The 12,483-nt window shown below is 42.2% G+C and overlaps 1 protein-coding gene across 9 annotated transcripts in view; it reads right to left on the bottom strand.

Annotated features, from left to right (window-relative positions):
- The window catches only part of NEO1 (neogenin 1), a 165,739-nt gene that overhangs the window by 101,997 nt on the left and 51,259 nt on the right, over positions 1-12,483 (bottom strand). For all 9 annotated transcript variants that reach the window (XM_053988462.1, XM_053988464.1, XM_053988461.1 and 6 more), the window contains exon 2: positions 11,335-11,652. In XM_053988462.1, coding sequence (XP_053844437.1) covers positions 11,335-11,652 — 318 coding nt within the window. The remainder of the gene's footprint in view (positions 1-11,334; positions 11,653-12,483) is intronic.

The following is a 12,483-nucleotide window of genomic DNA, read 5'->3' on the forward strand; positions in this document are numbered from 1 at the left end:
GTGCAATAACTCCAGAGTCACAGCTGCCTGTGCTCTGCAGCCTGCCAGCAACACTGCAAACGCTGCTCTGGTTTATGTAGATGCCATTGCCACACACGTTTAATCCCCACAGAGTCCTACCAACCCTTTGGGACCCACCTCACCAAATCAACACTGCAAAAGGGAAGTGAGAAAAGAGAACCCTCTCCTCATCTCTAGGGAACAGAAAGCTGGGGAGGAGACCTCTTTTCCTGCCTCCGGCAGGGCTGTACAAGTGGTCACAAGCCTCTATGAGTTTTCCTCACTTGTGTCCCCTCTGTTGCCACTGCTCTGACTGGAATTTAAGATAACACTTCATACAAGCATTAAACTGCTCTAAACACACACATCACATGTTTGTGCAATTAACATTTTCCCAAGGCTGGTTTCAGGCCTTCTTGTGACATCTCGATGTGCTCAGCAAATGTTTTCTGTTTTTTCCCCCGTTTCTACTGCAATATGGAAAAAGTACAGCACAGGAGAAGCTGGCAAGGTTTTCCATCCTGTTCCCTCCTGGATACCATCTGTGAAAAGCCTTTGCTGCCCAGAGTTAACTTCCATTCAAGTTTCTCCTAACTTACCCAACTCTAAACTCCAGCAGCACCATCTCCAAACATTCCACCCTACAGCTTCCACTCTCAATCTGAAATTCATCCAACTAGCCTGTGAATGATCCCACAAACTGCTCACAATTTTCAGCCACTTGAATTTTCCCCCATTCCTGTCTGCCTGATCGAATTTGAACTCGTGACAAATCCGTAACTATGACTCCTTTCCCCAAACAGCCTCTTGGGAAGTGTGGAGATTTCAGCACCATGAGGAGGTAGTGGAGAATGGGAACATGATCCCCTATTGTTAGGACAGCTCCAACATCTGCTACCCTTCAGCAGCGCAGCGATCACAAAGATGCCGCCTATTTTGTTAGTGCATCAGCTCCTCACCCCAACCCTGCTAAAAAATTAATAAGTCCAGCCATCTGTGGACACTTCATTAAATTATCACAGCTCCTTCTCTCCAACATTATTCAGCATCATTTGTTGGAGTGGCAGAGGTGTGAAACGGCTTAAAATACACTGCTGCTAATGAGACATATTTCATGGATCTCACTGGCACATGGAGCAGACTTTGTAATTACAAACACTCCTGCAGAACACAAGTCCAGCACCACCTGAATTAGGGCAAGGCCAGATGCTTCCAGTTCTTGCTACAAAGACCAAGCAGCACATCATTCTCCCCTCTTGCTTTAGGCAAACCAGACAGGGGAGAATGGAACCAAAAATCCAGCCAGGATACAGCTCCTCGGGGAAGGGAAGAGGATTTTTACAAGGACATGGAGAGAGGAAAACCTACCAAATGTCCTTGCTGGCTAACCAGAGGTGGGAAGTATATGGAACACAGAACACAAATGAGAAATATCAGTGCATAACCAGAATTCTGACCTGGTTAAACACAGCTGGGACAGCATGGACATCGTGGTATGTGCTGATGAAAAAACAGTGTCCCTTGGCCGGAATGAAGGGACAGAGGAAAATGTCACCGGACACATCAGTAACAGACGCGGGTACTTCACATACAATGACATGCCAAGTGACCTGGTGGCACCTCAGAGCTCTTCTGAACAAACAGCTGAACTCCAGATGTCCCAAGGCCCCTTTCAAGCTCAATTATCTGATGATATGGGGAAGGTCCACAAAAAAACATAGTGAGAAATAGCAAAATATTGCAGAAAATATTATCAAACCTGGCCTTGGACACTTCCAGGGAACCAGGGGCAGCCACAGCTTCTCTGGGCAACCTGTGCCAGGGCCTCAGCACCCTCACAGGAAACAATTTCTCCCTTTTATCTACTACACATCCAAAAATTGTAGAGGGTGTTTGGACAAGGAAAACACATCGGCATAATATGATATTCTACCTGGCAAAACAAGCAAATCCAAATTCTAGTTAGGTGATATCAAGAGAAGAGCAATAAATTATTTCAGGAATGAAATGGGAGTGACAAAATGACCGAATGAAGATCTTCAAAAATACACAGGTCACTACTGACAACCACAACTACAAGAAAGGCAGTGGGAGAGAGGTGGGGATGCCAGTCCATAGCACATGGTCAGGCTCAAGAAGTGCTGCAAGGAATGGCACAGAAACAAAAAAAAAAAAAAAAAAAAAAAAAAAAAAAAAAAAAAAAAAAAGATCTTCTGGTGGAGGAGGTGAAATAATATGATGAAAATTGGAGAAAGGACTGGCAGTTCAAGGGCCAAACAACACAAACCTCCAGCAGCAAAAGCTGCAGCAGCCAAAGAATCTTACTTCCACAGACACCAAGAAACAGCTAAAACAACATTCTAATGCGAGAAAAAATGAATTGTGGGCATGCAAACCATGGAGTCATTTATTTGCTGCTGTTGAAGATCATTCTAATAGCAAAACCAATGAAACCCCTGTGGGATTTCAAGAGAAGCCCTAAAGATAAGGCACACAGATTGCCTCATCATTTAAGGAACTTCAGGTCTTCATCAATAGACTGCCTAAAAATAAGAACCCTACAGGCTCACAATTACTCTTTCTAAAACAAAATCGAGAGCCACAACAAAAGAAGAATAAGATCCGAGGGTTGTGGTGAAAGAAAAGAGCTTGACAGGTTAAATAATTTTAGTTCCAGGCGAGGCTATCAATTACGGAAGCTCATGTGAACAAGCTATTCAAAGAAGATTAATGCACAGAGAGGACTGTCAGGATAAATTTATCACAAAACTGGAAGAAAAGAGAGATCTGAAAAACTTTTGCAGGCAACTCTATAGACAGTGACAAAGACAGCTGGTACCTGACAACAGGCATTTAGAGACAGGAAATAACCAACAATTTCACTGCAAACTCCTCGGGATGCGTGAACAGCAAAGAAAGCCCCAAAACCAGGGTGCTTGAAGGCTGACAGAACAGCAGACAAACACAAAGCACAAAGAACTTTTACAGACACAAACATGCAGCTCAAAGAGGTGTCTGGAGACAACAAGGGTGCATGGCAGGATAAAGGCAAACACTAAAAGCCATATAACTCCAAATTATCCAACACAAGCACAGCTCAGCACCAAGGCAGCACAGCTCAGGTGGCATCAGCACACCACTGACTCCTCCAGCAGCTGCTGGCCATGAACCTCCGAGGATCAGGAACAGGTTTTTAGAGGTCTCTCCACAACAGAGCCTTTCTTTGCCTATTTTTACTCTGTTTTTAAGAGCAGATTGACAGTGCATTTAAGCCAGGGCCAACTTCAGAAGCTGTTACAGAAGAAAGAACAACACCTTGACAGAAACATACAAATTATCTAGAGATGTTTCCCCATGCTCCCCCAAAATAGGGGATTCTGTATGCAAACGAATAGGGCTTGGAGAGTTTTAAAATTTTTAACATCCTTATTCCCAGTGTATTTATGTGAAGGGTGAGACATACCCTATGCTTTTAAAAATGTTACTGAGAATTAGCCTCATTGAAATCAACCCTAGCAAATGTCATAACCTAATTTTTCCTTATTCAAAATATTTTTCCTCCATTTTGTTTCCTTTTCAGGGTTATTAAACTTCATCTTGAATTTTTGTTACAGAAAAATAAAACATTAATCAATCAGAGAGACCCTTGTGCCTTGCTACTTCTTACCCTCGCTGCTTTTGTGTCACCTTTCACTTGGGGCAATAGTACAGGTTCTAATAGTTTTCAAAAAGCAATATTGAGTCAGTCAGAAACCTGAACAATGTCAGCACACAGAGCCGTCACTGTAGACTAATAAAGCTGAAATCTCTTGCTGATTGCACACTGGAGCAGGCAGGGAGTGAGGAGCACAGGCTGCAGATGTAACCATCACTCTGCTGACAGCTCGGGATTCCGAGCGAGCTCCGCGCTAACTTGTCAAACAGAATTACACAGGGATTGCTGGTGCTGACACGCAGAGCAGAAAGAGAGGAAAATCTGATCTGAGTCAAAATATTAACAAATGAGAATCCAATCTAAACAAAGTTCAGCCAAGTTTCTTGTTTAGGGGTGTTGATGCACTATCAGTATGGTGTCACTTTGTCCTTGTCTCACCATGCAGACCCTGCAGCCGAGCACCAGCTCATGGGATTTCAGGGATTTGGCACCAAGCTCCCTTCCACCAAATTCCTGTTTCTCCACAGATTAACTCTATCACCTGCCATATTTTCAAAGGCAAAGGTCAAGATGGAACATATGCTGCAAAGAGCTCCCATTTCTTATGATTTACAGTAAGTTTATATTATTTTGAACTACATGAATATAACTTTACCCATGAACTCCATGCACAAAGGATATTCCCTTTGCCAGTTACAAGACTTGCATTGCACAGGATTTGAATTTCAATCTAGAAAACACAAGTTTTTTTCTGAGCAGTGCTATTACATCATTACTAAAACAGGAAGCTCAAGCACGAGTGCCACACATCTCCCTGTGCCCCCTCTGCTCCAGCTTCAGCAGAGCATTTGTCACCCTCCAGCAAGCACAAATAAGCTTTAACTGGCTCACTGACCCACAGAATTCGGGACAGGGATAGTATTAGGCACAATGAGCTGCTGGATTTGGTTTGATATAAGGTGAAATAAACTTGAAATGCAAAAGCTTAAGAAAACCTGTGCTTTTCAATAGGAACTAGTTTTAAGCAAGCAAATTAAGAGTCTCTTCACGTGGCTCTGACTTGGTCATTAGATGTCAACGAAGAGTTTCAAAACAAGCAGGTCACATTCCCTCCTGTGGGCTTTCCCCAGGATTCCAGTGGTAATCCAGTTGCAGGCAAATCCTGCCCTTCTCTGCCCTGGACATGGCAAGAGGGTCTGGAATTAAATCCCAATCTGAGACTAAAAATTTATGATAGTTTTGAACCTGGACCTTTGCCTTCAGTCCAAGAACTGAAGACCAATTCAAAGGCTCACATAGATTTTCTTTGCTACTTTAACTGGACAAATATGAACTGCAAGAATTGAGAATGACAAATAACACAGAACATTTATTGTCTTAAGTGTCTAAACTCTCACACTTTCAGTAACAGCTGACAGAACCTGTACAAACTGCAGTTGTGTTAAAACCACCTTTGCCATTTACTTGTCATGAAGAAATGTATTTTGATCTAAGCCAATTTATGAAAAACATAGATGCTTTTTTCATAGAAAAATATATTTCTGCAAGGAAAATTTATCACCCATGTCACTTCCTGGCTAAGTGCTCTTAAGTACCCTCCTCCAAAGTCTCTCTGCTCTGAGCTTTTTTCCAATTCTGAGATACAGAATGTTCTTTATTCACCAAGATCAGATCAAGATTACTTTTTTCTCCTTGCTGTTAAAGGCAATGTGCAATCCTGGATAAAAATGTGCTGTTATTTCTAAGTTAACCCCATCTCCACAGAGCTGGGACAGTTTGTCCTGAGCTTCTCTCTCACTTTGGGATGGCACGTTGAGTCTAGTGAGAAATAAAACACTGCTCAGCTGTAATCTTTAGAGCTTGGCAAACATCTCAGAGGACATGAGCAAACAGAACCAAACAATCTGTCTACTTCCGTGCAGCTCCTTGTAGTTATGGCAAAAAAACAAAGATAAAATTTCAGCTCAAATTAATGTTTGAAAAAAATCCTTATCTATTCACCATTATTTATAAAGAAATAAGTGATTGATATTCAATAGCTAAGCACTCTAACACCCCAGAAGGAAACACAGCACACCTCTGGCTGCTGAGCTTTGCAGAGCTCTACCTTGAACTGCAAACCCACATCTCTCCAGGTCCTGCTCCCTCCCACAGGCTGTGCTCAGGGAATGGCCTGGATAATGATTTCTTGGCCATGACTTCACCCACTGCCTACAATTCAGAGTCTGTAACGGAAACAGAATTCCTCATTTCTACCTGCCCTCCTCATCTGCAGCACCTTGGTGCATTATAACAAATAATACTTTAAATTTATGGTAGAGAAATTCTTTAATAACCCATGGAGAAAAGGCAAAGCATGGAGATCTGGAGCTGGTGTCATGAACTGCACCAGAAGCAGGATTAGACCCTGGCATCTCTTGGCTCAGAACTCCAAGCCTCAGGAACCACCACAGCCCATCCAGGCCTTCTGCAATTCCAGGGGCAGCTCTCCCAGTCATCAGTTTGGAAGCCCCAAGCCGGACACATTCAAGATGCAAATAAATCTTGAAAAGGCAATGTGGTGAGCTAAAAACTGGAGCAATCTCCCAAGAGAAGTCCATTCCCTCTATCCGATGTCTGGAGGAACTCTCAGCAGCAAAACCCGACCGAGGGCAGGTCCCTCCCCTCCCCACAGGGCCCATGTGACACCTGGCATGGTCACACTGACTTGGGGCACCTGACCCCACACAGAGAAAGCTACAGGAGCTTTGAGTGCACTTCTGAGAGTACCCATTTTGTCAATGACCTGCCCCAGCACAGCAGTCCGGAGGAGCTGTGGATGGGCAGGATGGACCAGCAGGAGAAGGGCAGCAGAGCAGAAAACACTGTGCTCAGGAACAAAGTGCTCGAGTATGGCTGGAATTACTCCAAGTCCTTCTCCCAAGTATCGACTCAAAGGGCCTTGGCCCACTCCAGCATGCCCAATTTGAAGTGGAAAAGCAGGAAGCCTTGCAAAGTCTCAACACAAAACAACACATGAAGCTTCACCGTGGCATTTCCAGAGTCACTTTTCAGGAACATCCTCCTCCTGGGCTGTGCTGCCCCTGCAATGTGCTCAATGGTTCCAAAGGAGATACTATATTTTTACTAAGTACATAGCAAATCCTTCTGGTTTCTGAACCATTTTAGAGTCTGACGTTACACATGGCAGGAGCATTTCTTAACAGAAGTGATTCGTCTGTACTTTTTCTAAAAGTAATTACAAAACGAAGGCTTGAAAATAAAATTTCTGAGAGTATTTAAATGAGAAATAATAATTCAAGGAGATTATTTAGTTGAGGTGAGAAAAAACAAGTCAGACACTATCAGCAAGTGCTTCTGAATTAATGAAACTCAGACACACCTGAAGTTTGTACCAAGGCAGTGCCACAGCTGCCTCATCACAGCCAAGCAAATGACACAAAGCTCAAAGCTAAGAATTATCAATTGCAAGGATAAGTGGAAGAAGAGGAAGAAAAACAGCTGGATTCACTTGAGGAAAGAAAATGACAAGAGGTGAAACAAATAATTTATTGAGCAGTCTCAAAATGGATTTACAGAGGAAATAAATCTGCATGATCAAACTCAGTGCCCTGTCACACTTCCCAACTTTTAGATCCTCATGTATCTGTTCTCTTAATAAAAGCTCTAACCAAGCCACAGTAACCAGTGACTGGGGAAAGATCATCCCGGCAATATTTTCAGCTCCTGTCATTATATTTTTTATTCAAATACATACATATTTATTTTTCCAAGATGAATTACAGACACAGATCTCCAAAACTTTGTAAATCTATTTTTAATCCATGTTTTACAGCAGCTTTTTTAAACCCTCTACCCTTCTTAAGATCTAACTAGCACTTAAGTATCAAAGACAGATTTGCATTTCAAAAGCCAATTAAAAAACATAGTGTACCAAGGCACTGATTAAAGTGTTGTGGCTTTACATAAATTAGGCAGTTACTTGGACTTTCCCTATTTCAAATCCATCATAACAATGGGAAAATCCTACACATTACATGGACTGTATGACCACCTTCTCCCTTCACTACCCTTAGAAACTGGTGATGACAAACTCAACCTTCATTTGCTTGAATGAACCAAACTGTGGAGGCTCAAACTGAATGGGAAAGAGATATTCATATCCTCAAACTGCTGCTCATTAAAGAAATTTATTTATAACATTTATTTATATATAAATAAATGTTATAAATTTATTTATATATAAATAATTGTTATAAATTTATATATAAATATGTTATAAATTTATTTATAACATTTATTGTTGTTTGCAATTCCTAAAAATCGAGGATTTACTACTACAAGCCTGGTAGAACAGCAAACACTTTCCTACCAAGGTGTAGCACCACACAATTTCAAGTTACAGACTAATTCAAGTGTTCTTCACAATGGAATATTTTATCCTATCCTCTGACTTTTTGAAATCTAAAAGCAGCAAAGATCAGTTTCTTTACAAGGCTCAGTTGCCACAGGACCTCTTGATCCTCACCCCTCCAAAAGCCCAAAGAGCAAAGTCTTCTCATGGATCATCACACACAGAAAAGGTCCTTTAAAGGCACGTTGCCAAGTGCACAGTGAAGCTGCCATGGCACGTTCAGAGCAGGGTCAAACACACAAACTGAGGAAACCCCAGCCAGCCTCTCTCTAACACAATTCCTTCAATCCCTGACCCAGCACTCCAGGCCCAGGCACTCAGCATATTTTGGGTTGAGTTTTTCATACAGTGGCTCGCTAATCAAACCCCTGTCACCCTACAGCAACGAAAGAGCTTCAGATTCCAAAACCCTAAAACTTTACATCCTTCAAACTAGAATATATAGAAAGTCCTTGACAAACTTATCCAAATTTGGCCACCTTCCTACAGGTAGATTGCTCAGCATCATCCACCAGCTGTGCAGTTCCAAATTCCAGCCCTGTATCCACATGATGGAACACAACATGTTATTACTGGATTTCCTTGCCCTGGCCTCCATGACACACCAGAACTTGTCATTTTTAAGAGTTATTTCCTGAGTAAGAAGCTGCTAAAACATGCAACCTACACTTCATATGTTCCCTTCTAGAGATCAGGTGCATGGCAGCACCACCCTACACAGAGCAGAGGAACCACTGCTCAATCAAGAGGAGAATTGGCTCCCTCCCACTGGAATTTTGAGGCCAAGGGGAGCCCTTACTATGCCAACAATGCCCAAGCTCACCGCAGCCCTAAAGCTGCCAATTAAAAAAAAAGAGTGGGAAGGAATATTAAAAACCACTGTTAAAACTAAGAGATTCAAATGAGGGCAAGAAAAGCAACAGGCTAAACCAGGATTTAAATATTCCACCTCTTATTCCAAAGCCTTCAGCAACCAAAGTGCCTTTCCCCCTACAAGAGGATTAAACTCAGCATGGTCTTGCCCAGCTCTTGGCACTTGTCTGGGGTGGTAAATAGGTTTTCACACACCCACATCTGCCAAAGCCTCTGCAGCAGTGCAGCCAGAGGATGCTCTGGGGCAGGTTTCCAAGGCACAGGATGGCAAAAGGCAATGCACAACATGTGTCACCAGCATTTCCTCTAGTTCTGGGCAATAAAAGTACCATTTTTATTGCATGGAATTAATCAATAATCTTAACACACAGCTGTCAGGCCAATATGTGCCAAAGGGGCAACTGGTTGTGTGGGGAAGGTCCTTATTGTCTTGGGCTAGACTGTATCCTCACCAGAACTGCATTGTTGTTTGTTGTGGGTTTTTTTTAAATTAGGCTCTTGTGTTTCTTTTTTTTTTTCCCCAAGTACTTGGGTTCTTTTTCAAGTACTAAAAGGCTCTTAAAGATTCCATCATTTTAGAAAATATCAACTGAAATAGCACCTTCTACCTAGATAGGAGAAAATGGAAGTGGAAATTCAGCAGACATTTTGGCTTACCTTCATTTTTAACCCCATTAACCTCACCTAATGATCATATAGAGCAGGCTGATAGCAGAGGCAGGAGGCTGAAGGCTCTCATGTGGAAAGCAGCAGAATTAATCCCGACAGCAGCGAGGCAAGGAGGTGGTAATTGCTGGAGAGAAGTGTGGGAGAACTGCCTTTATTGTCCTCATTGCCAAGACGCTCGGAAATCTATTCCTCATTAAGAGATTCTCAAAGTCACTCTTTTAAGGTATAAAACCCCAATTTTTCTATTTCTGACATTGCTGATGTTTCACAACAATGCTACAAGCCAAGTTAATGGGAACAACATGTGAATACAAACGATGGAAGCAGCAGCTCTGGGAGATGCAGGAGCACCAGTCAGGAAGAATTCATTACCCCGAGACATTTATTAAGCAAAGGAAAAAAAAAACTGTTTGAAAAAGGCTGGCAAACATCATTAGAGAAACAAAGGAAAATCGCTTTATAGGTTTTTCTAGTTGCAGTGCCTTAGTTTACCTTGTTTTTTTCATTTGATTGGTTTTTGAAGTCTCACCCTTACTCAGTAATTACAAGTCTCTTCCTGCTTTTTACTGTTTACAAGACACAAACTGACAATACCAAGCCCTGAGAAAGCAGCAAGTGACAGAACAGACCACTTTTCCCAGAGATAATCTTTATTTTTACCTGCAAACTTCACTCTCATTGCTTCCTACCCCCCAAAATAAAGCTATTACCTCTCAAGTATAAAGGGTACTCAAAATACCGAAGCGAGGTTATGACTTGGGCTATTTAATGGAAGATTGTATGTGTTTGGTTGGTTGTTACTTTTCAGGTTTATTTGTTCACACCTGATACTCAAGAAACATAAAAATACAACTCCCCAGGACTGCATTCCCTACCCATCTCCCAGTCCTGCAGGGATTGTACACACTGGTAATAGGAGCTTCCCAAATGTTTCAGACAGAGCAGGTAATTCTCCTCATACAAGCACAGAAAGTTATTTTAAGGTTATTTATACATAAAGAAAGCAAAATCCTGTTTTCTTCTCCCTTCTAAGCTGTAGTAAATCTCCATTATGATTTCAGACACCTGACACTTCTCTTAATCCATTCATTGCAGCTTTCCTGATCTCCAGCATTTCCTGAGAAATACCCTACATTAAGCTGCTTACAGGAACAGAACACATGCCAACTCCCAGCCAGTAAAATGAGAGCCACAGTCCCAGTTTCCCTGAGCTAATGCTCCTTGGGAAGCACCTCCCCATTTTTCCAAGGGCAGAACATTCCTTTCTGTGAGAAATTATCCTCACTTTCAAAAATTTTAAAGGTTTATTAAAACCTTATAAAAAATACAACAGAAGACTGAATAGAGAAAATATTACAGCACTGGGAGCAGAGGATCTTTCCCACCACGTGCTCATCCACACAATGGAGGTTTTGCCTTTTAACCCTTTAGCCCTCCCAAAGTTCTGTCCATTGACTCCTCCTTTGCTGCCCAGTGCTGGAGATCACTTCCTGACATCTTGATTGGAGGTCAGGGGCTGCCACAGCAACGAGCTGAACCTCCCAAATGTCCCAAACCCAGGGCACCCCTGATAACAACACAATGGGGAGTGAAACTTAACTATAAATCTATAAAACCTCTCTTAACATATATACATGATATTTGCCTTTTAATTGTGAGAGTCCACCATCACATTACTCATCTATCACCATGTTCTCAGCACACTTCCAAACCAGAGCCTTACCTGCCACGGTGAGCTTCGCTGTCCTGCTCACGATGGTCCCCAGGCTGTCCACGGTCGCCACGCACTGGTAATATCCTTCATCAGGTTTATTGTGCTTGGAATGCACCACACTGTTAATTAATAAAGATCCATCTGGCAGCAGCTGGCGGCGGTCGTCCGACACCAAGTTGAGGAAAGAGCCATCCTTCTTCCACTCGATTCTGGGAGGGGTCTCGCACTGAGCCGAGCAGTTCATGATCACCGACGCTCCACGCACTGACAGCACGTCCAGGGGCTCCACCAGGAAATAGAAAGGAGTGAAGGTTCTCACAAGCGATTCTGCAAAACATCACAGAATTTTTGGGTTAGTTTTCCACGGTTTTTCATGTGTAATGAGCACAAGCACTGCTCACATCCTCCCCCTGAACACATTCAACCAGCTTGGTCTGTGTGACAGTGTTTTCTGCTTTGATTATTCTCATCATGGACCCTCAGATTCCCAGACATTTTCATCCCTAAAATGTATTTCCCTGCTCTGCTCTCAGCCTCTATGGTGTGGGTGCCCTCCCAGCAGTGCTGTCCTTTGCTTTGTGGAACCAAGATTGGGAACCATCAAGAACAACTCAGCCCTCAGGACAGTCTCCCAGTCTGAGTTTAACACATCTTGCAAGTGTCATACAGTGGTTTTTTTACTTCTAATAGAGCCCAGGATAAACATGATTACTTTTCCATTTTAAGTATTCCCCAAAGAGTTCTGTAATTAACATCTAGTTTGCATTAAGAAGTGAATTTTAATTACTGTCTTTCTGGTGTATTTGGTCAAGCAGAACGATTCTGTGTCAATATCACTTTGACTTGTCTTAATTTAATCATCGGTAGAAAACAGAAGACAAATTCTTCCAGAGGAGAACAGCTTCCTAATCAGCATAACACTGGGTTAAGAGAAAAGGGCATCTCAGTTTTTAAAGCCCACCTTAGAAATAACACTCATAAAACAATAACAAACTCCTGCACTCATATTAAAACTATGTCATCTCTCACCATTGACCATTTCATCTCACGGTCAATAAAAAAATGGTGAAATATTTTAAGACTACCTGACAGACAACTAAGCATTTAATAACAAGATTTGTTTAATCAAGCCACAGAATAATTCTGGGGATTGAGGAA

This window comes from Vidua macroura, chromosome 12 (genome assembly GCF_024509145.1).
Source record: "Vidua macroura isolate BioBank_ID:100142 chromosome 12, ASM2450914v1, whole genome shotgun sequence".
NCBI lineage: Eukaryota > Metazoa > Chordata > Aves > Passeriformes > Viduidae > Vidua > Vidua macroura.